Source organism: Schistocerca nitens, chromosome 9, assembly GCF_023898315.1.
Source record: "Schistocerca nitens isolate TAMUIC-IGC-003100 chromosome 9, iqSchNite1.1, whole genome shotgun sequence".
NCBI lineage: Eukaryota > Metazoa > Arthropoda > Insecta > Orthoptera > Acrididae > Schistocerca > Schistocerca nitens.
The window spans coordinates 161,602,340-161,627,161 of record NC_064622.1 but is presented as its reverse complement, the minus strand read 5'-3'; the positions used below and the strand labels follow the sequence as shown (position 1 = coordinate 161,627,161).

At 42.8% G+C, this 24,822-nt stretch overlaps 1 protein-coding gene and 1 non-coding gene across 2 annotated transcripts in view; both read left to right on the top strand.

Moving 5' to 3' along the window:
• LOC126203361 (40S ribosomal protein S4) overlaps positions 1-24,486 on the top strand; it is a 39,962-nt gene extending 15,476 nt beyond the window's left edge. The window contains exons 3-6 of the mRNA XM_049937658.1: positions 9,442-9,539; positions 12,354-12,525; positions 18,725-18,854; positions 24,309-24,486. Coding sequence (XP_049793615.1) covers positions 9,442-9,539; positions 12,354-12,525; positions 18,725-18,854; positions 24,309-24,438 — 530 coding nt within the window. The 3' untranslated portion in view covers positions 24,439-24,486. The remainder of the gene's footprint in view (positions 1-9,441; positions 9,540-12,353; positions 12,526-18,724; positions 18,855-24,308) is intronic.
• Positions 66-201, top strand: LOC126204732 (small nucleolar RNA SNORA16B/SNORA16A family). Its single transcript, XR_007540533.1, has one exon. It is a non-coding gene; the product is annotated as a small nucleolar RNA SNORA16B/SNORA16A family (small nucleolar RNA).
• Positions 24,487-24,822: the final 336 nt, after the last annotated feature.

The following is a 24,822-nucleotide window of genomic DNA, read 5'->3' as shown; positions in this document are numbered from 1 at the left end:
GCCTTCTTAGTGTGGTATGCTGTGTTGAAATAAGTCTTTGTCACAAGTTAGCAAGAAAGTGTTGCAATAGGCCTGGTCGAAGCTGCATTTGAATTTTAATGTCAGATGGCAGTCAAAACATGGCCAATATAAAATATTCTCCCATTGGTCACTGATTTGGTGATTGTATCAGGTCAGTATTACCCAGGGATGAAAACAAAAATTAATTTGTCAAGCAGTTTACTTCATAGTTTGAGGAAACTTCAGTGTTTTCTGCAGTTGAATTTTCAGTGATTTTTAATCATTTATGAATACAAAGGTTGTAAAGACTTATTGGTTTCCTGTGACTCTCAGTTTGATAGTTCTTCATATGTAACATGCTATGTTGGAAGGAGTGTATGTGATAATCTTTCCTGTTCCAAAATCACTTGGCAACAAAAGTGTGACTGTGAGGAGATTCATTGTATATGTTGTAATTGTGCTCATTGTGGTATGGTTGTGGTTTTCAGGTAAATCACAAGTTGTCACTTTCTCTGTACATAATTTCAACAACTTCCCTAGTTATGCTGATCAAATGTCAAGTGCAAATATCCTTGCTCACTATTCAGTCTCCAATCAAATAGAGAACTGTAAATTCTTTGTCACTAAAGTTTTCCAGTGCTGTTGAACAATAATGCATTTGAATTTCTGCAAGCTTTTATTGTTGGGCAACACCAAGAAAAATATTGAGGGAGAAGTCACGGTGATCAGTGTTTGGTTTTTCTTAACAGCAAGAAATGAGTGTGCCTGACAAGACTGCTTGGGAAGTTATTGAAGTGATCTCACTGCAAATGCAGAAACTTGTAAATCATAAATTTCACTGAGAATGCCAGAAAGACTACAATTATGTAGTATGTAGCAGAGTTCTTAAAATTAAAAACTGCCTCCTGCCTACAATTGACAAAAAGTGTAAATATGATCCCATTCCAAATTTCACTGTGGCAAAAAAAAAAAAAAATCTCGTAGGTGCAATCAGATGGGAGTATTTTCTGCTTCCCTGGATTAATATTTTAATTTTATATTGTCCTTAAAAAGCTCTTTAAAGTGTGTTCATTTACATTTATGGGGTGAAGCACAAAATGCCTTCACCTAAAATAACTTTAAGCTCAGTGGAGACATTTGTTTTATATAGTTAATTATGCAAATCACGATGCGAAGCACGTTCCATGAGATTTAGAGCGGAGAGCACCTACAGAGGCAGGTCAGGGTCAGATGCGCAAAAACAGTTGTAAGTGTACCACGTGACACTCAGCCAATCATGCGCCAATGACATTCTTGTCTTCGTTGCATGTGGGTCATGCTGTGCTAGAAAGTTCTGTTCATTGCAGACAATGTTGCGTGCTGAGTGGTGACTGCCTTCATATTGTTCATTATGAGTGATGGTAAGCAATCGTGCCAAGTGCTGCACAAACAGGCAAGACCCCCCTGCGGGTCCGGGGATTAGAATAGGCCCGAGGTATTCCTGCCTGTCGTAAGAGGCGACTAAAAGGAGACCATCCCCCTCACGGGGGTAGTTAGCGCCTGCGTCCGGAGACGGACGGTTTCCCGACCTATAATCGTGGTCTTTCTGGTTTTTCACTTCTCGTTTCTTCATTCCTTTTGTTGGTTCCTTTTTTTTGCTCTTCTCCACTTCACTGTCTTCCTTACTCTTTCCCTTGACTTCTCCTTGCCTTCTCATTGCCTTTTTCTCCTTGCCTTCTCATTGCCTTTTTCTCCTTGCCTTCTCATTGCCTTCTTCTCCTTGCCTTCTCCTTGCCTCCTTCTCCTTGCTTTCTCATTGCCTTCTTCTCCTTGCCTTCTCTGGTCTCCGCCTCGGCGTTTGAGACAGTCTGTCCTCTTTCTCCCTCTCTCTTCTTTTTCCTCTTCTTCCTTCCTCCCTGTGCGTGTCTGAAGGCCGACCCACGCGTTCGCACGCGTAGCCGGTGACGGGGTAACGCGTAAGTCCCCGCCCTGGGTAGACATGTAAGGCACGCGCGTACCCCCTGGTAAAGGCCAGGCCCGGGGAGGGGTGATTGCCTGAGCTGATACCTTCTGACCATGCCGATTGGTCCCTCCGTCTGTTTCTCGGGAGGTGTGACCTGAGGTGTAAACATTCACCTAAGGCGGGAGTGCCCTCTGAGAGGGTCCCCACAAGGAAGGAGCGCGCCATCGGAGACGCTGGCAATCATGGGGGATTCCTCCGCAATGGATTCTACTCCATCGCTTTCGACTTCGACCCACAAACGGAAACGTGACCAGCCAACAGTGACAAAAATACTACTGCCTGCCCCACAGTTCCTCGTCGTTTCTCGATCTGAGGAAGGAAAGGATTTTTCCTCTGTCAACCCTTTCGTTATCCAGAAGGGCGTCGATGCCATAGCTGGATCTGTCAAATCTTGTACCAGATTGCGTAACGGTACCCTATTACTCGAAACTGAGAGCGCCTTTCAGGCACAAAAACTGCTTCGGGCCACACTCCTTTACACATTCCCTGTCCGGGTGGAGGCTCACCGAACTTTGAATTCGTCTCGTGGTGTGGTCTATACTAGATCCCTCGACGGCTTGACTGACGAGGAGATTCAATCTTTCCTCGCTGAGCAGGGCGTGACGGCTGTCCATAGGGTCATGAAAAAGGTCAACAATGAACTTGTACCGACCCGGACACTTTTCTTAACCTTCGATAGTGTTAAGCTGCCATCGCGCATCAAGGCGGGCTACGAGGTCATTTCAGTTCGCCCCTATGTCCCGACACCTACGCGCTGCTACCAGTGTCAGCGTTTCAATCACACTCGACAGTCTTGTTCCAATGCGGCTAAATGTGTCACTTGTGGCAGGGATGCCCATGAGGGTGACTGTCCACCTCCGTCTCCTCGTTGTGTGAACTGTCAGGGTGACCATGCCGCATCCTCCCGCGACTGTCCTGTCTATAAGGAAGAACGCTGTATCCAGGAAATTCGGGTCAAAGAGAAAGTGTCCACCTCGGCTGCTCGCAAGCTATTGGCTAGTAGGAAGCCCACGCTGCTCCCAGCGGGGAAATACAGCACTGTCCTCGCCTCTCCTCGGACTACCCGGGAGGTAGCAACCCAGACATGCGATCTGACCTTCAGCACCACGGTCGTCCGTTCGGCCAGTGCTAAGATCGCGCGGTCGACGTCTCCTCTTCCTCCCATCACCCCACAGACACCAGCCACTTCCTCAGCTTCTGCTCAGTCGAAGACCCCGAAGTCAGATGCACGGGCCTTCAAGAAGGAACCATCCCGTGCAGACTTCCTCCGTTCCTCGACCTCCCAGCCTTCGACCGGTACTTCCACCAAACGTCCTTCTAAAAAGGCGCATAGGAAGCACAGTTCTCCTTCTCCGCCGCGGCGCCTTTCTTCTCCTGCGCCACCCAGCGGTTGCCGCCCCAGGCCGTCATCCGTTTCGCCTGGCCGCACCGCTGGTAGCCGAACGTCTGGCCGTTCACCGGCGGAGGAAGCTCCCCCTCCCGGCCATCCTCCTGAGATGGCCGATGACCCTATAGACCCCATGGACGATGACTGTCCGCCTCCTGCTAGCGGCGGCAGTGCTCGCTCGAAGCCAGGCCCTAAGCGGCCTTCGAGGTGACCCCTTCTCTCATCTTCCTTTTCTTACGATGGCACTTATTACCTGGAATATTCGCAGCATTCGCTCCAACCGAGAGGACTTGAAGTTGCTGCTCCGCTCGCATCGTCCGCTCGTCGTAGCCCTCCAGGAAACGAAGCTACGCCCATGCGATCAAATTGCCTTGGCACACTACACCTCTGTGCGTTTTGACCTACCCCCTGTGGTAGGTATCCCAGCTCATGGAGGGGTTATGTTGCTGGTCCGGGATGATATTTACTACGATCCCATCACGTTGCACACCGGCCTGCAGGCAGTAGCCATCCGCATTACTCTCCCCACTTTCACGTTTTCCTTTTGTACCGTTTACGCTCCATCGTCATCTGCCGTTACCAGGGCAGACATGACGCAACTTATTACTCAGCTACCTGCACCATTTTTGTTAACTGGAGACTTCAATGCCCACCATCCTCTTTGGGGCTCTCCAGCATCCTGCCCGAGGGGCTCCTTGTTAGCAGACCTTTTCAACCAGCTCAATCTTGTCTGCCTCAATACTGGCGCCCCTACTTTTCTTTCGGACACATCTCATACCTATTCCCATTTAGACCTCTCTATATGTACTCCCCAACTTGCACGCCGGTTTGAGTGGTATGCACTTGCTGATGCATATTCGAGCGACCACTTCCCGTGTGTTATCCATCTCCTGCAGCATACTCCCTCTCCGTGCTCCTCTCGTTGGACCATCTCCAAGGCAGACTGGGGGCTCTTCTCTTCCAGGGCGACCTTTCAGGATCAAACCTTCACAAGCTGCGATCGTCAGGTCGCACACCTCACGGAAGTCATTCTCGCTGCTGCTGAATATTCCATCCCTCACCCTACTTCTTCTCCACGTCGCGTACCGGTCCCCTGGTGGACCGCAGCATGTAGGGACGCTTTACGTGCTCGTCGACGTGCTTTACGCACCTTTAAACGCCACCCTACAGTGGCGAATTGCATTAATTATAAACGATTACGTGCTCAGTGTCGTCGTATTATTAAAGAAAGCAAGAAAGCCAGCTGGGCTGCTTTCACCAGCACCTTCAACAGTTCTACTCCTTCTTCTGTTGTCTGGGGTAGCCTGCGCCGGCTATCTGGCACTAAGGTCCACTCCCCAGTTTCTGGCTTGAAGGTCGCGAATGAAGTCCTTGTGGCCCCTGAGGCTGTCTCCAATGCCTTCGGCCGCTTTTTCGCCGAGGTTTCGAGCTCCGCTCATTACCACCCTGCCTTCCTCCCCCGCAAACAGGCAGAGGAGGCGAGGCCACCTAACTTCCGCTCCTCGAATCGTGAAGGTTATAATGCCCCCTTCACCATGCGGGAACTGGAAAACGCACTTGGCCGATCACGGTCCTCCGCTCCAGGGCCTGATTCTATTCATATCCAGATGCTGAAGAACCTTTCTCCTGCGGGTCAAGGTTTTCTTCTTCGTACTTACAATCGCATCTGGATTGAGGGACATGTTCCCGCATGCTGGTGCGAGTCTATTGTTGTCCCGATTCCTAAGCCGGGGAAGGACAAGCACTTGCCTTCCAGTTATCGACCTATCTCGCTTACCAGCTGTGTCTGTAAAGTGATGGAGCGAATGGTTAACTCTCGATTGGTTTGGCTGCTCGAGTCTCGACGCCTACTTACCAATGTACAATGTGGATTTCGAAGGCGCCGCTCTGCTGTCGACCATCTGGTTACCTTGTCGACCTTCATCATGAATAACTTCTTGCGGAAGCGCCCGACCGCGGCTGTGTTCTTTGATTTGGAGAAGGCTTACGACACCTGTTGGAGGGCGGGCATTCTCCGCACCATGCATACATGGGGCTTTCGCGGTCGCCTCCCTCTTTTTATTCGTTCCTTTTTAATGGATCGACAGTTTCGGGTACGTGTGGGTTCTGTCCTGTCCGACACCTTTCGCCAGGAGAATGGGGTGCCACAGGGCTCAGTTTTGAGCGTCGCTCTCTTCGCCATCGCGATCAATCCAATAATGGATTGCCTCCCAGCTGATGTATCGGGCTCCCTTTTCGTGGACGATTTTACCATCTATTGCAGCGCGCAGTGTCCACGTGTCTTGGAGCGCTGTCTTCAGCGTTCTCTTGACAGTCTTTACTCCTGGAGTGTCGCCAATGGCTTCCGTTTTTCTGCCGAGAAGACGGTCTGTATTAACTTCTGGCGCTACAAAGAGTTTCTCCCACCGTCCTTACGACTCGGTCCCGTTGCTCTCCCACTCGTGGAGACAATCAAATTTTTAGGCCTTACCTTTGACAGGAAACTTAGCTGGTCTCCACATGTGTCATATTTGGCCGCCCGTTGTACCCGTTCTTTAAATGTCCTCCGTGTTCTCAGTGGTATGTCGTGGGGAGCGGATCGAACCGTCCTCCTTCGCCTATATCGGTCGATCGTCCGCTCCAAGCTGGATTATGGGAGCTTCGTATACTCCTCTGCACGGCCATCCATCTTACGCCGCCTCAACTCCATACAACATCGGGGTTTACGACTTGCGATCGGAGCATTTTATACCAGTCCCGTAGAGAGTCTTCATGCTGACGCTGGCGAATTGCCACTCACCTACCGGCGCGATATACTGCTTTGTCGGTATGCCTGTCGGCTACTGTCAATGCCCGACCATCCTTCTTATCGTTCCTTTTTTGACGACTCTCTTGACCTTCAATACGGGTTGTATGTCTCTGCCTTGCTACCCCCTGGAGTTCGCTTTCGTCGCCTCCTTCAACACCTTGATTTTTCACTCCCTGCAACCTTCCGAGTGGGCGAGAGCCGCACGCCACCTTGGCTCCAGGCTCAGGTCCGCGTTCACCTCGACCTCAGCTCGCTCCCAAAAGAGGTCACCTCCGGTTCGGTCTACCACTCCCGTTTTTTGGAACTTCGCTCGAAGTTCAACAACATGACTTTCATTTATACAGATGGCTCTAAGACCAATGACGGGGTCGGGTGTTCCTTTATTGTCGGGGCACAAAGTTTCCAATACCGGCTCCATGACCATTGTTCGGTCTTCACAGCTGAGCTCTTTGCCCTCTACCAGGCTGTTCTGTACATCTGCCGCCACCGACATTCTGCTTATGTCATCTGCTCAGATTCCCTGAGCGCCATCCAGAGCCTCAGTGATCCGTACCCGGTTCACCCTTTCGTACACCGGATCCAACGCTCTCTTCAGCAGCTGGTGGACGTCGGTACGCCGGTTAGCTTTATGTGGGTTCCTGGCCATGTCGGTATCCCTGGGAACGAAGCTGCAGATGCCGCGGCCAAGGCTGCGGTCCTCCAGCCTCGGACAGCTTCTTGTTGTGTCCCTTCGTCCGATTTTAGCAGGGTCATTTGTCGGCGCGTTGTGTCGCTGTGGCATGCCGATTGGGCTGCACTTACCGACAACAAGCTTCGGGCCTTAAAACCTCTTCCCGTGGCTTGGACGTCCTCCTCACGCCTTTCTCGGCGGGAGGAGGTCGTTTTAGCAAGGTTAAGAATTGGACACTGCCGGTTCAGCCATCGCCATCTGCTGACGGCTGCGCCGGCGCCGTTCTGCCCATGTGGGCACTTGCTGACGGTTCGTCACATTTTAATGTCCTGTCCCGATCTTAAAACACTGCGCCTCGATCTTAACCTGCCTACTACTTTAGATGCCATTTTAGCGGATGACCCACGAGCAGCTGCTCGTGTTCTTTGTTTTATCAATTTGACAAACCTCGCTAAGGACATTTGATGATGTTTTTTAATCCTATGCCTGTCAGTCTGTCTTTTGTGTTTTCCCTTTTAGTTGTTGTTGTCAACTTGTGCCTCGCGGTGCATTCTTAGAGTAGTCAGGGCGCTAATGACCATTGAAGTTGTGCGCCCGAAAACCACAAAAAAAAAAAAAAAAAAAAAAACAGGCAAGAAAAATAGTGTTCCCTGTGTAGCGATACTTTGATACAGTCTTCCACTGAATCCACACTGGCGCAGGGCATGGGTCGCGCCGTTGTCAAATGCCAGGAGCAGACAGCTGAGACCTGTGGTGTTGGTTTGAGGAATGTTCAGGGAATCTCCAGCGAAGCTGAGACGTCTATGCATGCCTGCGGCTCGGCTGTTTTCAAATCACCAGGGAAGCAGCACAACTGCAGAAAAGAAGTGGGTGATCTAGACGATTTTGCGAAAAATGTTTTGTGGCACATAGTGTTCTGCATGTATGCTAAGACAAGTATCCAACAGCAGAGAAACTAGTTCCACATATGAAAGAAGCTGAAAATTTTAACAAAAGCAAATGGACCATGTTGAAGATACTGAAAGACATGGGGGTTCAGGTATCAGAAAACAATGATGGTAGGAAATTATTAATGAAACGAAGTGATATTGTTGCTGCAAGGACTGTGTTTTTGAGAACAATGCAGGAGGTCAGAGAAGGTAGCAAATCACAAATTTATTACTTAGATAAAACTTTCGTTAATCAGAACCACACCAGGGCTATGTGCTGGAAAATGAGTGATGGGTATGGTGGAGTAAAAGTTCCTGTTGGTAAGGGTAATAGGATTATAGTGCTTCATGTCGGATCAGCAGATACTAGCTTTATTCCCCAGGATAAGCTGATTGTTAAGGTCTTGAAGGCTAAGACTTTTGAAGATTCCCACTCTGAAATGCCGTACAGAGTCTTCAAAAGTTGGTTTACTCAACAATTGTTGCCGCATATTCCTGTGTCTCCAGTTATAGTTGTGGACAATGCGAGCAACCACTCGGTGCAAGTGAACAAAGCTCCAAATATGCACTCCAAAAAGACACATTATTGCATGGTTGTCATCTAATGGAATACTTTGTAACTTGTCGCATGCCAGAGCAGAATTTCTGATTCTTAACAACACAAGCCTGCAGACATAGTTTATGAGGTAGATAAAATTGCAAAGTGGTATGGACACCGTATCAATTGATTACTCCCATACCATTGCTATTACAACCCAGTTGAGTTGGTATGGGCTCGGTTGAAAGCATATATTGCGGCAAAGAACAATAAATACAAAATTGCAGATGTGAGAGACGTGCACATGATGCAATAGACAACGTCTCAACATCTGCATGGGCAGCTAGCTTAAGACACACAGAAAAGCTGCAATATGTAGGTTACAACAGGGAAATTGGCAGGGACTTGATTATGGAACCATTTGTCACAAATCTTGCGTAGTCAGCTTAGTCTACGTTAGACAGCGAAGACAATGGCGTGGATTTGTCGCCCTCGAAGTGGCAGGCCTCGTGTGAGTGATGCAGCTGTTGATCTTGTTCGGTAATCATTTCAATGGAGTCAGTCTAATTCAACGTCAAGCATCACGTGAACTTCAAATACCGCAAGCAAGTGTGGTGAAGATTCTTCACGGAAAGGCTTAGGTTGCGTGCTTACAAAGTGCAAATCTTGCAGGGCTTGCAACTGAACGATTTGCGGACACATGCTGAATTTGCGACTGAGATTCTCAACAGGATTGATGGCATTAACGATCATTTAAATTGCATATGCTTTACCGATGAGTCCACCTTTTGTCAGTGAATTGGTAAATAGGCGTCATGTCCGTATATAAGGTTCAGTCTCCACGTCTACTGTACACTTACAGCAAGACAGCGAATGTTTGGTGCAGTCTCATGCACAGCAAATGTAAATTATTATGTCAAATGGTTATTCTGTAATAAATTGTTATGATCAGGGCTCACCCTGTATTTAAGAATTACCTTAATATTGTTGATTAGCTTTACCACCAGTGCTTTAAAAAGACAGTAATAATGTAGCAACTTCGACAGTGTTATTAACTGGAGATAATGCCTTAACTGCTAAGAATTGTTGAATAAACTTATATTTACATTGATTCCAAATGTTTTCAGATGTGGTGACAATCGAAAAGACTGGAGAGTTTTTCCGTCTAATTTATGATGTAAAGGGCCGTTTCACAATTCACAGAATAACACCTGAGGAGGCAAAGGTACGTTGTTAACAGAATTGAGTTCAGTTTTTTGGCCAGTTTCTACAGTATATTTTAAGATTGTTACCCTAATGAACTACCATTGAAAATTACCAAGTAGTGTAACACAGTGTCACTTTATCCTCCAGCACATTAAAAATTTTATTTCTCGTTCAGCTACAGGCAAAGCGTGATACACTTACAAACATCAACATAAAAATTTAAATTAACATTAACAATGATTTACAATAAAATTTTCAGGGTTTCCAGCCACAAAAGTGCTTGGTCACTTATCACATGTATGTCCATCAGATTTCCTCCCTAAAGTCCGTGTACGTCGCACTCAACTATATGCTGCATGGTTTGACTCTCTCCGCACTCACAATTGGGGTCCTGGGAGAAACCCCACTTTTTCAACAAATATCCGCACCGACGGTGCGATCTAGCTTAACACCCAGATATTTTGGCGTTCTATCGTTTTTCAACAATTTACCTTTTATTTGCACTTTTAGCTCACGATTTGCATCTTTGTTACACAAGTGCATTATTGATGCCACGGATTTAGTCGGATTTACTTTGAGGTGCCAGTTGTCATAATATTGTTGTAGTCGTTCCAGATCCCTGTTTAAAATTTCTTCCAGTTCTTCGAAAGTGTTGGCGTGAGCCGCGATAGCGATGTCATCTGCATACATAAAAGAACGAGATTCCAGGTTTGGGATGTCCGCTATGTATAAATTGAAAAGGCATGGAGCCAGCACAGACCCTTGGGGGAGACCATTTTGTAGTGTCCTGTAGCTGCTTGTTTTCCTATTCAGAGATACCTTGAATCTCCTGTTTATCAACATATTTCTGACTAGATCTATGATCTTCTTGCATTTCACGACTTTTGACAGTTTATACAGTATCCCTTTTGTCCATACGGTGTCGTATGCTGAGGTGAGATCTAATAATACCATGCCCGTTTTCTTTTTGTTTTGGTAACCTCTTTCAATGAAAGTGGTTAGGGCGAGAACTTGGTCGCAACAATCTCTTCCTTTTCGAAAACCGCCTTGCTCTGGGGGAAGAGCAGCTTCTATTTTACTTTCTATTCTGCCTAGGATGACTCGTTCAAACAGCTTGTAAGTGGTGCACAATAAAGATATCGGTCTATAATCTTTAGCATTCTCTCCTGTTTTCCCTGGTTTCTGGATGGCTATGACTTGTGCGTTTTTCCATTGCTTTGGTAACCGGCTGGTATCTATGATATTAGAGAAAAGAGAAGACAGCCATGCTCTTCCCTTTGGCCCGAAGTTCTTCAAGAATTCTGGAAGAAGGCCGTCACAGCCAGCTGCTTTACCAGGTGACATTTTCTTTAGTGCTATATTTATCTCTTCTTGTGTTACCCAGTTCGCTAAACCTGCTTCCTCCTCGCTTGCATCTAGCTCTTCGTTCATCAGTTGGTGCAGTTCTTTTTTCTTCGAGGCGGAGGCATGGATTCTCGATGTTTGTAGTATAGAAGAGCATATCTTGTTAGGGGTCATTTTATTATTGATGTTCCGTCCCTTGAATTGTGCTCCGCCAAGTTTCCTCAGTAGACTCCAGCTCTTCTGTGAGGAGTGCGTAAAGTCCATTTGTTCCATCCGCTTTTGCCATCTCTGTTTGCGTTCCTCGTCCATAGCTCTTATGAGCTGTTCTCCTAGTTCTTATTATCCCAGGATAAAAGAATATTTAATACATTGTGTGCAGTTTTGAAGTGCAGTGGTGCATTGAAGTAAGAGGTTGAATGAAATACTCAATCAGAATTTTAAATGTGATTCTTAAGACTAATTTTGTATCTCTAATGACATCATTGTAATGATATACACCACTTTTCTTCGTTTAACCTCTCATTTGAGGGATGGGTGATAGGTGGGCACCATTAAGACTGGCCATTCATTCTAGGCACATAGTTCAAAAAATATATTTGTACAAGAAAAGATGTTGACAGGTTCATTGCCTGATTAAAAATGCTGGTATGAGAAGAGACAGGAAGAAACCAGTATTAAATGTTCTGTGCAGTAGTATATAGCATGTCAGGAGTACACATTGTATTAAATGTGTTTTGAAGAAAGTTATTGTCCTTGCCATCCAATCATTTCAACAAGTTATGCATGTGACTCTAATCCAGTCATATAAAAATTTGACAGGGGAAGAGGTACACAGGTTCACTGCTTACCAAATGTGCTCAGTGTGCTTTGTTGGCATTTTAAATGGTTGATTATGGGTACAGAGATCTTCAGTGTGAAAATTCTTGAAATTTCACAAAATCTCTGGGAACTGAACTCCAGATACTGAACTCTACATCACTAGGCAAGTGGTCAGTTTTTTATGGCTAAATACCTTACTATTTTTTGTGTCACATACGGACTTGATGGACAGTATTCCATTAGATGCTGTGAACAAAGTTAATAAGGGACTAAATCTATCATGAGGCTGTTCAACCATTTAAAGAGCTGTTCTGAGGTTGAGTGGGTGCCATTTAATATCCTTATTGCATGAAACATAGTTCACTCAGTGATTAGTTGCTTCAGAATATGCCATAAACTGTTCAATAAATTAGGAACAGTAAATGAGTGTAATTTTCTGTTGTAAAACTTACTACCTGCAATGCAAAAAAAATCAAGAGCTTATGGGTATGCAGTTTAGATTCTGCTACTCAAAATGAGCTCGTTTAATCCATCCTGTTATATCAATGAGGATACTACAGGCACCGCTTTGAACTTTTGTGAAAGTGCACTTACTCATCTGAGAAAAAGTAGAACTTAAATTTGTAATATTTCGGTAATTATTTTTGCTAAATGTCATTTTCATTTTCAGTATAAATTGTGCAAAGTGAAGAGGGTGCAGACTGGTCCTAAAGGTATCCCTTTCTTGGTGACCCATGATGGACGTACCATCAGGTATCCAGACCCTGTTATAAAAGTTAATGACACAGTTCAGCTGGATATTGCTTCAGGAAAAATAATGGACTTCATAAAATTTGACTCAGGTGAGAATTAATCATAGTAATATAACTCGGTATTGTTTGGTAACTTCAGTGATTAGCAATATTTGTCAGACTAGTGACAGGTAATGACTTGTTACAGAGTTTAATCTTCAGAGTTTTTCAATATACACTGTGATGACAGTGCCTGGCTCAGATTCAGTATACGGATAATTTTTCTGTATGTGAAGAAATAATTGCAAGTAAATATGGCAAAAGCTTCAGTCCTCAGATTCGTTGGTGCAATTGACCCCTCATTCTGAAAAAATTCTGAAATTTTCCTACGTCGCAAGAAAAATGTCTGCTTCCTTTTTAATGTAAAAGTATTCACAAAAGATATCACCATCCACTAAGAAACAAAACATTGGATTTTAATATAGCAAAAGAACAGTTTGGTTTCACAAGTAGCACAGTGGCCCATTTTCAGGTCACAAACAAAACTAAAGAAAACAGTTTAAACAGCCTGTGCTAACAAACCTTGAGAAACTATTTTTCATTCAGTCTTTCAGTGTTACAAAGAATACCTACTTCATTACAGCTTCCATTAGACTTTAACAGGCTAATGAGAAATTCATGATTGGAAAGTCATCACAATTTTTCTTAAAGTGCGCGTCATATATCTTGGCGGCCGAGTTTAGGTTCGTTCTGCACATCTGACGTCACAAAACACAGTCAGCCAATGAACAGAGAACGACGTTGCCAGATCTCGACTGCAGTGCAGAGCACGGACGAGTGTCTTCAGTTTTAGAAACGTTCAGTCATAAATAAAGTAATAGAACAAAAGCAATGTCTTGATAGCAGACTTTCTTTTATAGAAAGTTTGGAAAAAGCATTCTTTATACCTATTGCTTCATATTCTATTAATTAATTAAACCAAACAAGCAATAAGACTCCTAATTCAGGCGATAGCAAGGAAAGGTGTTTGTTTCAATCTCACGAACTGCTTTTTCGCAATAAAGAACAGTGGTAATTGTTTATTTCCTATTGTACTTCGACGAAGCATGAGTAATTCATAGTCATACCAACAGTGTTTATAAGAAGTTGCGTGAGGTGTTGGAGTCCTTATGGAGTTACATTGTTCGATGAGCCGATGTAGCAGAACGGTTAAGGTGTTGGGCTGCCAAGTGAAAGGTTAAGAGTTCAAACCTTGTGCAGTGCTTAATATTTTCTCTATTTAAAAACAATATTTGAGTGCCTTACTTCACGAATTTTATTCGTTTGAATGAAATTTCTAGTGCTTTGCCTCTTCATTAACTTTTTCGCTGCTGCAGACACGTGCTCCCCGCATTCCGCGCTGTGCGCGATGTTGTCATCACTGCACTTCTCGCCTGTGCAGGCACATGGTGTTCCCACTGCTTTGACACACTTATCATTCGATTTCACAAAAACTATTTGGCCAAAAAATTTGATTTTTACACGTCTTCTTGACTGATACCTTCCCCCCATAACTGACTTAATTTTGTTTTGATGTGCAGCATTAAATGTAGTAAACCATTGCACGAAATTTTGATGAGTTTGCAGAGGTAAAAGTCCATAGCGTATACTTTCCGTATGGTCGATTTTAGTTGCCACAATGTTGAGAATGAAATGTGGACAAGATACCTAAATTTCATATAATATTTACTGTATAACAATATCTCATTTAATTTAAGTACCACATAGGTGTCGTATGTAATATTGAGAAATATTCCGTCTTTCGCGACTGTAATAAAAGTTTTATTTACACAGGGCGCGTTTGGCTTTATTTTAAAGCACTTCCATCGGTGAAAGGTATGGCACATACACAATGGTATTCAAGTTCTATTTCTTGTTTTTGTTCCACAGTTGCAGTTTTACCAATGGTATTGAAATATATCCCTCTTCTGCAACTGTAATAAGAGACTTATTTAGACCAGATGCGTTTCTCTCTTTTGAAGCATCATAAGGGGACTGTATTTTGTGTCCTCCATTGCCAAGTCACCTTTCGTAGTTTTGTGCTGCGGTAGCACAATATTCAACGTTTGTGTTGGCTCATCAGTGTTTTAGCAAATAAATGCTGTTTGTGTGTGCCACACACAAAATTATATTTGACATAGCTCTGAGCACTTCACTGACAGACGGTATATTCAAGTCCTAATGTTTTTGTAAGTCCACAGTTTTGTTTAATGTATTTTGTCTACTTCCTTTTGATTGATTGAAGTGCTTTAAAATAAAGCCAAATGTGCCCAGTGTAAGTAAAACTTTTGTTACAGTCGCGAAAGGTGGAATATTTCTGAATATTACATACGACACTTATGTGGTACTTAAATTAAATGAAATATATAGGTATCTTGCCCACATTTCATTCTCAACATTGTGGCAACTAAAATCGACCATCCGGAAAGTATACTCTATGGACTTTACCTCTGCAAACTCTTCAAAATTTCGTGCAATGGTTTACTATATTTAATGCTGCATAACTGCGTTGAACATCGAAACAAAATTAAGTCATTTATGGGGGGAAGGTATCAGTCAAGAAGATAGATAAAAATCTAATTTTTGAGCCAAATAGTTTTTGTGGAATCGAATGATAAAGAGTGTCAAAGCAGTCGGAACACAATGTGTCTGTACAGGCGAGCAGTGCAGTGACAAAATCGCCCACAGCGTGGAATGCAGGGAGCACGTCTTTGTAGCAGCGAAAGGGTTAATGCGGCCGTGGTGGCTTTACTTCATGAACTGCGCGCTCCCCCTAAACGTAAGCTTGCAAACTATGCTATACTATGGCGCTGCTTCTCGTGGCGCGTGCGTCGTGTGCAACTGGCAACGCAGCAATCTCCCGCGTCTAGGCGGGCATGCGCGAGCCGCCAAGATAAAAGAATTGAACTATAGTGCTAGAGGAGTGTTCATAGTTCCTAAACTGAAAGGAATACTGGCCAATGGAATGTACCAGAACCCTCCTTGTATGTTAACTGTTGTGACTTAGCAAGACAGCCAAGTCACAACGAGAGGAAGCCGAAAGGCACGCATTAATCTCACGCAGATTGGCGTGAGGTCTGGAACAGTTAAAAGGAAATGAGAACTTAGAAAATGGACGTAGTTGCAGTAATACTTAACTTTAATCCACATTTGTAGAACATCGCTCTTGATGATACATGCTTCACAATATTAATTATCAAAGCTATGGCGCCTTGCTGGGTCGTAGCCAATGACTTAGCTGAAGGTTATGCTAACTATCGTCTCGGCAAATGAGAGCGTATTTGTCAGTGTGGCTTCGCTAGCAAAGTCTGCTGTACAACTGGGGTGAGTGCCAGTACGTCTCTCAAAACCTGCCGTGTGGTGGCACTCGGTCTGCGATCACTGACAGTGGCGACACGCGGGTCCGACGTATACTAATGGACCGCGGCCGATTTAAAGGCTACCACCTAGCAAGTGTGTCTGGCGTGACACCACATTAACAATTTACCGTTTGCTTTTATTTGTACACTAAACTTCAGTTGGTGTAATTCAGTAGAGCAGGTTTGAAACGAAGCATAAAATGATTTATTAGAAAACAAAATAATTAGTGAATTGGATAAATGTTAGTAATTTCTAGGAAAGACCTGAAATGGATCAGAAAAATGGAGTTGAAGACATAGTTATGACTAATGCAAAGGAAAGACAGTTGGATAGGACGTGTACCAAAGTGAACCCCATGATATAATTGGAGACTTGTATAGAACCTTAACCATGTAGTAGCAGTACCAGTGTGGCATAAAACTAATAACATGTGTAAAGATTACACACATTCTCTATTACATGTTTGGAAGATGCCGTTTTAATGCGGCAGTTGCCAACTTTTTGTCATAAGCCTCTACGGTGGCACTGTAAACCATTTTCATATTTCTGTGTGTGTTGTTGGTGGTGGTGGTGGTGGTGGTGGTGGTGGTGGTGGTGGTGGTGGTGGTGGTCTTCAGTCCTGAGACTGGTTTGATGCAGCTCTCCATGCTAGTCATTTAACCATATAGTAAAACTGCATGCCCTCGGGAAAAATTACGGCTGTAGTTTCCCCTTGCTTTCAGCCGTTCACAGTACCAGCACTGCAAGGCTGTTTTGGTTAGTGTTAAAAGGCCAGATCAGTCAATCATCCAGACTGTTGCCCCTGCAACTACTGAAAAGGCTGCTTGCCCCTCTTCAGACACCACACATTTGTCTGGCCTCTCAACAAATACCCTTCCGTTGTGGTTGCACCTACGGTACGGCCATCTGTATCGCTGATGCACGCAAGCCTCCCCACCAATGGCAAAGTCCATGGTTCATGTGCAGACCACTAATATCAGGCAATTGGTGGGTGAAAGAGGTATTGTTCACATTGGCAAGACTGAAGTTCAGATTTTTGAACATTATGATGGCATGACCTGCTAGTGCAACTTAGATACTACCAGGATTTGGTAGCAATGAAGATGCACAATCTGTCTGGTTATTAACAATAATTTGCTTCATCGGAAAACGACAAAGTAAATTAGTAACTTCACGGTGTGTGTGTGTGTGTGTGTGTGTGTGTGTGTGTGTGTGTGTGTGTGTGTGGAGGGGAGGGGGGGCAAAACTGGTAGTCTGTGGTCACATTATGTTAAGTATGTTTTCCACCTTTGCCACAGTTAATATCGCACAGACACTAGAATTCCTCCTCATACTCTGGTAAGCATACGTCCATCATCACTGATGTTATGGCAGTATGGATCAAGTTCAACTCTTCTAGCTACCATGGTGGTGTTGCTGCACAAACATTGTCCTTAATGAAATCCTGCAGAAGAAGTCACAGGATGACAAATCCGGTGACTGGAGGCCAGCTGATTAGTGCTAAGCTGCAGGCTATTGGACAATAATTGCAGCGGCTTGTTAGTTTCATTCAGATATTCATGCACTTAGTGATTGTAGTGAGGGGCTGTGGGTGCTCAATTTTGTTCAATGTTGTCTTCGTTCAACCTCGGAAAAACCAGTTGTGTAACATAGAAAGATACTGCTGTTTCCATAAAAGATGAATGGTCCATAAACAGATGAGTGGGATATTTCACAGAACACATAACTTGGGTGAATCTTGGACATGTTCAATGTGCATGTGGGTTTTGTTGGTTGCAAATTCGAACATTGCCTACTTCCCACTTTCTACTTAATGTGGAAAGTCGCCTCAGCACTGAACATGTGTTGTGCAAAAATAATTGTCAGTAGCATTCTAGTTCACTCCCATGTCTGCCCATCCTGATTTAGGTTTTCCGTGATTTCTCTAAATTGCTCCAGGCAAATGCTGGGATGGTTCCTTTGAAAGGGCATGGCCGACTTCCTTCCCCGTTCTTCCCTAATCCAATGAGACCAATGGCCTCGCTGTCTGGTCTTCCCCAAGCAACCCAACCCCAGTAGCATTCTAAAAAATGCTGCATGTTTACATTTGTTGTCATGATGTAAAGCCTGTGACAGCTAAAACTTTCATGGCCATGTAACCAGCTGACATCTTAAAACAAGTTAAATTATTGTCGCTGAGGGTTTTAACTCCCAACTGGCACATATTGATTTTGTAGGACTTTGTTGAAATATGGTTTGAATTCATGTAACACTTGTTGAAAACACGAGGGTGTCCAGGATGCTTTTCCTTACATACACTTCCTGTGTTTACAAATTGTCAATGTTCCATCTATTTGGAGGATTGGTTCGCTACCTCAGCCCAGAACATCTTTGCACATCAGTGAGGCAATTATACTTTGCAAGCTTGTGAACACAATTTATTTCTCCTGTGGAGTTGTCATTTTTCAACATGGCAGTAACAGAGCAAACAAGAAAACAGAATCTAGTGGCAATGAATATAAAATAGACAATGTATTCGTTTCTACTATAACCAAGCCATGGTGCTTTGTAATACCTATGTTCTTCTTGAAACACTTTATTGGCCAACACTTCGTTATTCAGCATGCATTTCTAGCCCAATGTCTTATATCCTTCAGTGAGAAGAAATGTCATGCCCGTTATATTTATGTTCACATTTTTTCCTCATTATTTCTGATTAATTATTTCATGTTCTTAAAATGAATACTTTTCTTTCAATGTTCATGTAAACTTACTTATGCTTAGAAAGGTGTGTGTGTGTGTGTGTGTGTGTGTGTGTGTGTGTGTGTGTGTGTGTGTGTGTCACACCTTTATAATATCTTTGTGAAGCCCAGTTAATGTTCAAATAACCCTTGTGGCAGTTATTTTAAGATAAGTATTTCCTGCCACACAGGAAATCTGTGCATGATCACTGGAGGCCGTAACTTGGGTCGAGTTGGGACTGTTGTGAACAGGGAACGACATCCAGGATCCTTTGACATTGTGCATATAAAGGACGCCAATGGTCACACTTTCGCTACAAGGTTAGTATGTACAGACTTCTGCTGTTAAATAGTTATTTTATGTGGTTAGGACTGTCACTTTATTTGATGTAGCTGCAAAAGAAGTGGTATGCTGGGGATTGTAATATTGCTTGTTAGAGTAGTTGCACAGTAGGTCATTTTAAGAATTGGGTTACGATTTGTTGACTGAATACCATTGACATGTCATTTCAGTTTTATTACACCTCTGTTCTCAAATTGTATGTTAAGTATTTAAGTGAATGCTTGGGGATGGGGAGCATTAATCTTTAGTACCGCAGCCTAATACACAGTACGGCCTACTCATTTTTGTTATACACTACAATAGCAGCCAGTAAGTTACACTGTCAAATACAGCGACCAATGAATGTGGATAGCGTTGTTTATTGTTTATATTAGTGTCTTACAATGTCAAATGCAGTGTACAATTAATGTAAATAATAATCTTTATATTGGTGTATAACATGGTTGCTACAAAAAGTTAAATGCAATGCTGTAAATTGCAGCAATAACATTGTCATTATGTTTCCTGAGGACTCTGGTAGAGGTATGGAACATCACACTACAGCACTAATAAATAGTGTACTGTAAAATACTCTTGTAACCTACATACATTTAGTAAAGATCACAGTTTCTCTGTAGGACCACAAAAGGCATGTAAATAGACACAGAGATGGTGTATCTGTGTAATAATGTAAATACTTGTTCCCTACACTTAAAGTCAAACAAGTATGTATATTATTGTGTGCACAAATTTTTAACATAAATGAAAAGGACTCCAGTGTGGTAACTGGCAGAAAAGGCATGCATTGTCTAGTCATTCCAGATCCTGTCTGCTGTGTGTGACCACTTGGTACTGATAATCACCACTATGACCTCTTAAGTACTAGCTGGTCTGCACTTTTTCAGATAGTATGCTCCCACACTATTTTGTTAATTTCTTCATTTCCGGTCTTCCACGCCTTTCTTTCCGCCTGCCCATTTCATCCATTCATCCCAAATCGTATCCTTGTTTCTTAAAGTCTCATAAATTTGTTTTACTGCAGTTGAAACGCAACATAATTTTGTGTGGAGTTTGTCTTTCTTAGTTGCCTTGAATGCATTAATCTTTTCGTTAAGTGTTAACGACACATACCGTTTGTTCAACATCATATTACTGTATCTCTTCAAGTGCTACTAGTCAACTGGAACTGGCAGAAAATAATGACCTTGCCAGGTAAATCCATTGTTTAACCGAACAATACCCACCTCTTTCACTGCTCACATTGCAGCAATGTTCCTTTATGTGCCGGTGTGCGTCAATCATGAGGAAAACGAAAAAGCCGATAGAGCGCTGATGAACGAACATATTCCTGTGCTGTACTGTACTGACACTGAGGACAACTTATCCATTGTTGTACAGAGCGGCATGATTTTAGGTCCCCAGTAGCAGCTCTGTGCTGCACTGGACCTATTTCCATGGTTTTGTGCTGCTTAAGAGGTTAGAAATAACGTCCTTGTAGAGTCATGAATAACTAATGAACTTAATACAGTAGTACCGCATAGGCTCTTTTCCACATTATACAGTGAATTATTAAGTATTTTCCACATTAGGCATGTTCCACTTCATACAAAAAATCAGCATATAAAAGTGCACTGAATGTGTCGTGACTGAAATACTCGTATGGTTTGGGCAGATTTCCGAATCATACACATGACAATTTGAGCAAGTTGTACTGTATTTCCAGATGGGAATCAACTACACAGCTTGATAGAATTTGCTGCTTCCAGTTGTTTTGTGATGCCCATTGTTCTAAAAATGCTCTACACACACACACACACACACACACACAGTGCGCTTGCACTTGTTTAGTTACATCTATCAAACTACGACTAAATGACAATAAGTCCTTTTCTTTCGTGTAGTGATCTAAGCATCAGTATCACTTTACTTACCTTGTGTGTAGGTAATTTATTGGGTAAGCTTTTCTTTTCTATAAAGGACGTTTTCATCAGTTGAGCTATTTCTATTTGGCTAAATTGTTCTTGTTCAAGTTTTTTTGCAGGAGGTTGCTATTTAAATTTCTTGATTGATATAAGGATAAGTTACAATGGTAGTTTGTATAGTTTGTGGAATTACTGAGTGGGTAAATGCACTGTAAAGTGCCTTGTTGCTGAATTTTGAAGGCTGCAAGGCTCATAACAGTGCTACAGTATAAACAGAAGGCAGGCAAATCTGACTATTTAAATGTAGAACAGGTAAGAGTAACTTCTGTGACATGTATTCTTTGGTGGAAAAGTTTTTAAATGAATGTATTATAAAAAGGATTATAATATAGAGACCTGAAAATGTTTATCTGCTGATTCAGAATTAGAATTTGGAAAGGCCGAAAAGGCCGAGACGGAAATATCAGGAAAGAGGCACATCTGCCCAATCACAATCGTAGTATTACAGATGTTGTGGCTGAAGTGTAGACTAGATTATTTATGCCCTGTTGGAAAAGCAACATGAATGACGCAGTACAATTTTTAAGCTTAAAGCAAAGTAAACAGACCTAGCAGAACAGTACTTAGCAAGATACAGCAATATAAGAAACGGATTTAAAACGAGCGTGGCATACGGAATTAAAAAGTGAACCCTTTGTGTGTGTGTGTGTGTGTGTGTGTGTGTGTGTGTGTAGCACCTGCATGTACCTATTGCTACTTGTGTATATATATGGGCACAGCAGTGAAAGGGTTAGCTGTGTTTTCATGTTTGAAAATAGTTAGTATGTCTGAAAACTCAATTAGCAGTAAGTTTGGACTTGAAACATAACTAGTTCTGTTTATAATTGGACTGATGTGAATCAAAAAGAAAACCTCCATTGTATGGAACCACACCTTATATGATACTTAGTTCAGACAAGGTTTAAGATTGGTAACAAGCAATGCAAAGTATTTTACACAAGTTATTCATTGGGACACTGCATGAAGTTTGTATCAGAAACAAAGTAAGACCAGTAATGGGAGTTTCATTCATGTAATTTAATGTGGAGGGAATGTAGTGGAACAGAATAGTGTAAGTGAAGCCTTTAAAAGGGCGGGGCTAAATTATTTCCTGGTAGAGTTACAGCTAATGATCAGAAAAATCTCCGTACCTGAACTGTCAGAATAACTGACAGTTAACCAGATACAGTGAAACTTCCAAAATTTTGCAATGCGATTGACACATCCTGCTGAGTTAACTCACAATGCTACTGAGAGTTGCATTTGAAGTATTGAGTTGTGTGCAACATATAAATGACCAATATTTACAATGGTTGCATTGATGCCCGCTGAGAGGAATGAGGGAACGGTAAGAGGAAGTGCCCTGTATGCATGCACACAACTATAGTAGTGTGCAAAAGACCTCTGATAACTGCTAACAGTGCTGCAACTACCACCTATGAAGTGCAGACAGCAGCAGGTGAAAAAGAGCTAGAACTGTAACACCACTAAACATGTTGTGTAGAGGCACATACAAAATTGCATGAAGCAGTTGGTTGAGGTAGGTGTATGAAGCAGCTGCATGAAATCTGCTACAGCTATTGGGCATCTTTTTTTGAGGACTCTACTATAATAAAGTCCTTCCAGCAGCTGTCTACTTATTACGGTGCTAATGAACCAATGCTGGTATTTCAGGCTACAGATTTGGTGCCTGATAACACTCCTGTCACCTGCTGCAATTTTCCCGGCATTTTATAGTACCTCTGAAATGCCTTGTTTTAAAGGTGCGATCACTTGAGTGCCAAGAGAGGCAGTTACTGAAAGTATTGATGATATTTCTTCAGTATAGTTCTTATACCCCTAAAAAAGTAAAAATCTCTTGACGTGGTGGCTGCCTTGGGATGTAGTTTCCACAAGTCATTTGCTGAAGTAACATCTTCACCAAACATGTTGGCCACTCATCTTCCTGTCCAGATCCTGATAACCTGAATTAAGTGTGATTATATATGTGATTAATATAATAGAGGGAAACATTCCACGTGGGAAAAATATGTCTAAAAACAAAGATGATGTGACTTACCGAACGAAAGCGCTGGCAGGTCGATAGACACACAAACAAACACAAACACACACACAAAATTCAAGCTTTCGCAACAAACTGTTGCCTCATCAGGAAAGAGGGAAGGAGAGGGAAAGACGAAAGGATGTGGGTTTTAAGGGCGAGGGTAAGGAGTCATTCCAATCCCGGGAGCGGAGAGACTTACCTTAGGGGGGAAAAAAGGACAGGTATACACTCGCACGCACGCACACACACACACACACACACACACACACACACACACACACACACACACCCATCCACACATATACAGACACAAGCAGACATATGTCTGCTTGTGTCTGTATATCTGTGGATGGATGTGTGTGTGTGTGTGTGTGTGTGTGTGTGTGTGTGCGCGCGAGTGTATACCTGTCCTTTTTTCCCCCTAAGGTAAGTCTTTCCGCTCCCGGGATTGGAATGACTCCTTACCCTCTCCCTTAAAACCCACATCCTTTCGTCTTTCCCTCTCCTTCCCTCTTTCCTGATGAGGCAACAGTTTGTTGCGAAAGCTTGAATTTTGTGTGTGTGTTTGTGTTTGTTTGTGTGTCTATCGACCTGCCAGCGCTTTCGTTCGGTAAGTCACATCATCTTTGTTTATATATATATATATATATATATATATATATATATATATATATATATATATATAAAATCTAAAAACAAAGATGATGTAACGTACCAAACGAAAGTGCTGGCATGTTGATACACACACAAAATTCAAGCTTTGCAACAAACGGTTGCTTCATCAGGAAAGAGGGAAGGAGAGGGAAAGACAAAAGGATGTGGGTTTTAAGGGGGAGGGTATGGAGTCATTCCAATCCTGGGAGCGGAAAGACTTACCTTAGAGGGGAAAAAAGGACAGGTACACACACGCGCACACACGCACACACAGACACAAGCAGACAGTCTGACTTCATCAAACCATTTTTCTCGTGTATTTAAAGTGTGGCTTGTGATGTTGAGTATCCCACATTGGTCAGTTTTCAACTCATTCTGAGAACTAGGGTATTCTATCAGCTGGTGGTCTATTAATCCAAAATTCTCTGCTATGCTTAGTTTTTTGAGGTGGTGTTGCTCCAAAGCTCTTTCTTGAATATGTTGTTCCATTGAAGCTAGATTTATTAATTCAGTTGCACCTCAGTTTTTATTTCTGGAGGAAGTGTTAATCACTGAGAAAAGGTATTGCCTTCAGAGGTTAGTAATTCTGCTGGGTGTATCAGTCAATTGTAAAATTATTAAACTGGAAGACATCTTTTAATGTTCTAATGTCATAGTCATACATATGTAATATAATTTTTTCTTAAACAAACTAAAATTGTTGCATCTTTGTGAATAAATGTGAAAAACAGTGGTGTGTAAATATAATTATCTTTTCAAATATGTCATAGTAACAGCCAACTTACCTGTTTCAGGTTGAATAATGTATTCATCATTGGAAAGGCAACCAAGCCATATGTCTCATTGCCTAGAGGCAAGGGAGTGAAACTGAGTATTGCAGAAGAACGTGATAAGAGACTAGCTGCAAAGGCAGCATCTGGATAATGTAATAGTTCTGTGGAAAATGCTGTTTAATTAATAAAAATCCATCAGAAAAAAGTTGTTTTTTGTAGCTTGTAATTAATCACATATTTCACTTCCTCAGGTATTCCAGTGAAATGAGTTCTAAGAGAATTGTTTTTGCGACAAATTCCATTTCATCATCTGTTAATAGAAACGAAAATCCGAATTTCACTTACCGTATTTACGCGAATCTAAGCTGCACTTTTTTCCTGTTTTTCTGATCCAAAAAACCGCCTGCGGCTTAGAATCGAGTGCAAAGTTAAGCGGATGTTCTGAAAAATGTTGGTAGATGCCACCAGAACAACTTCTGCCGCCGAATATATGTAGCACTACACAGGCATGCTTTGCAGGCACAAAGATAAATAT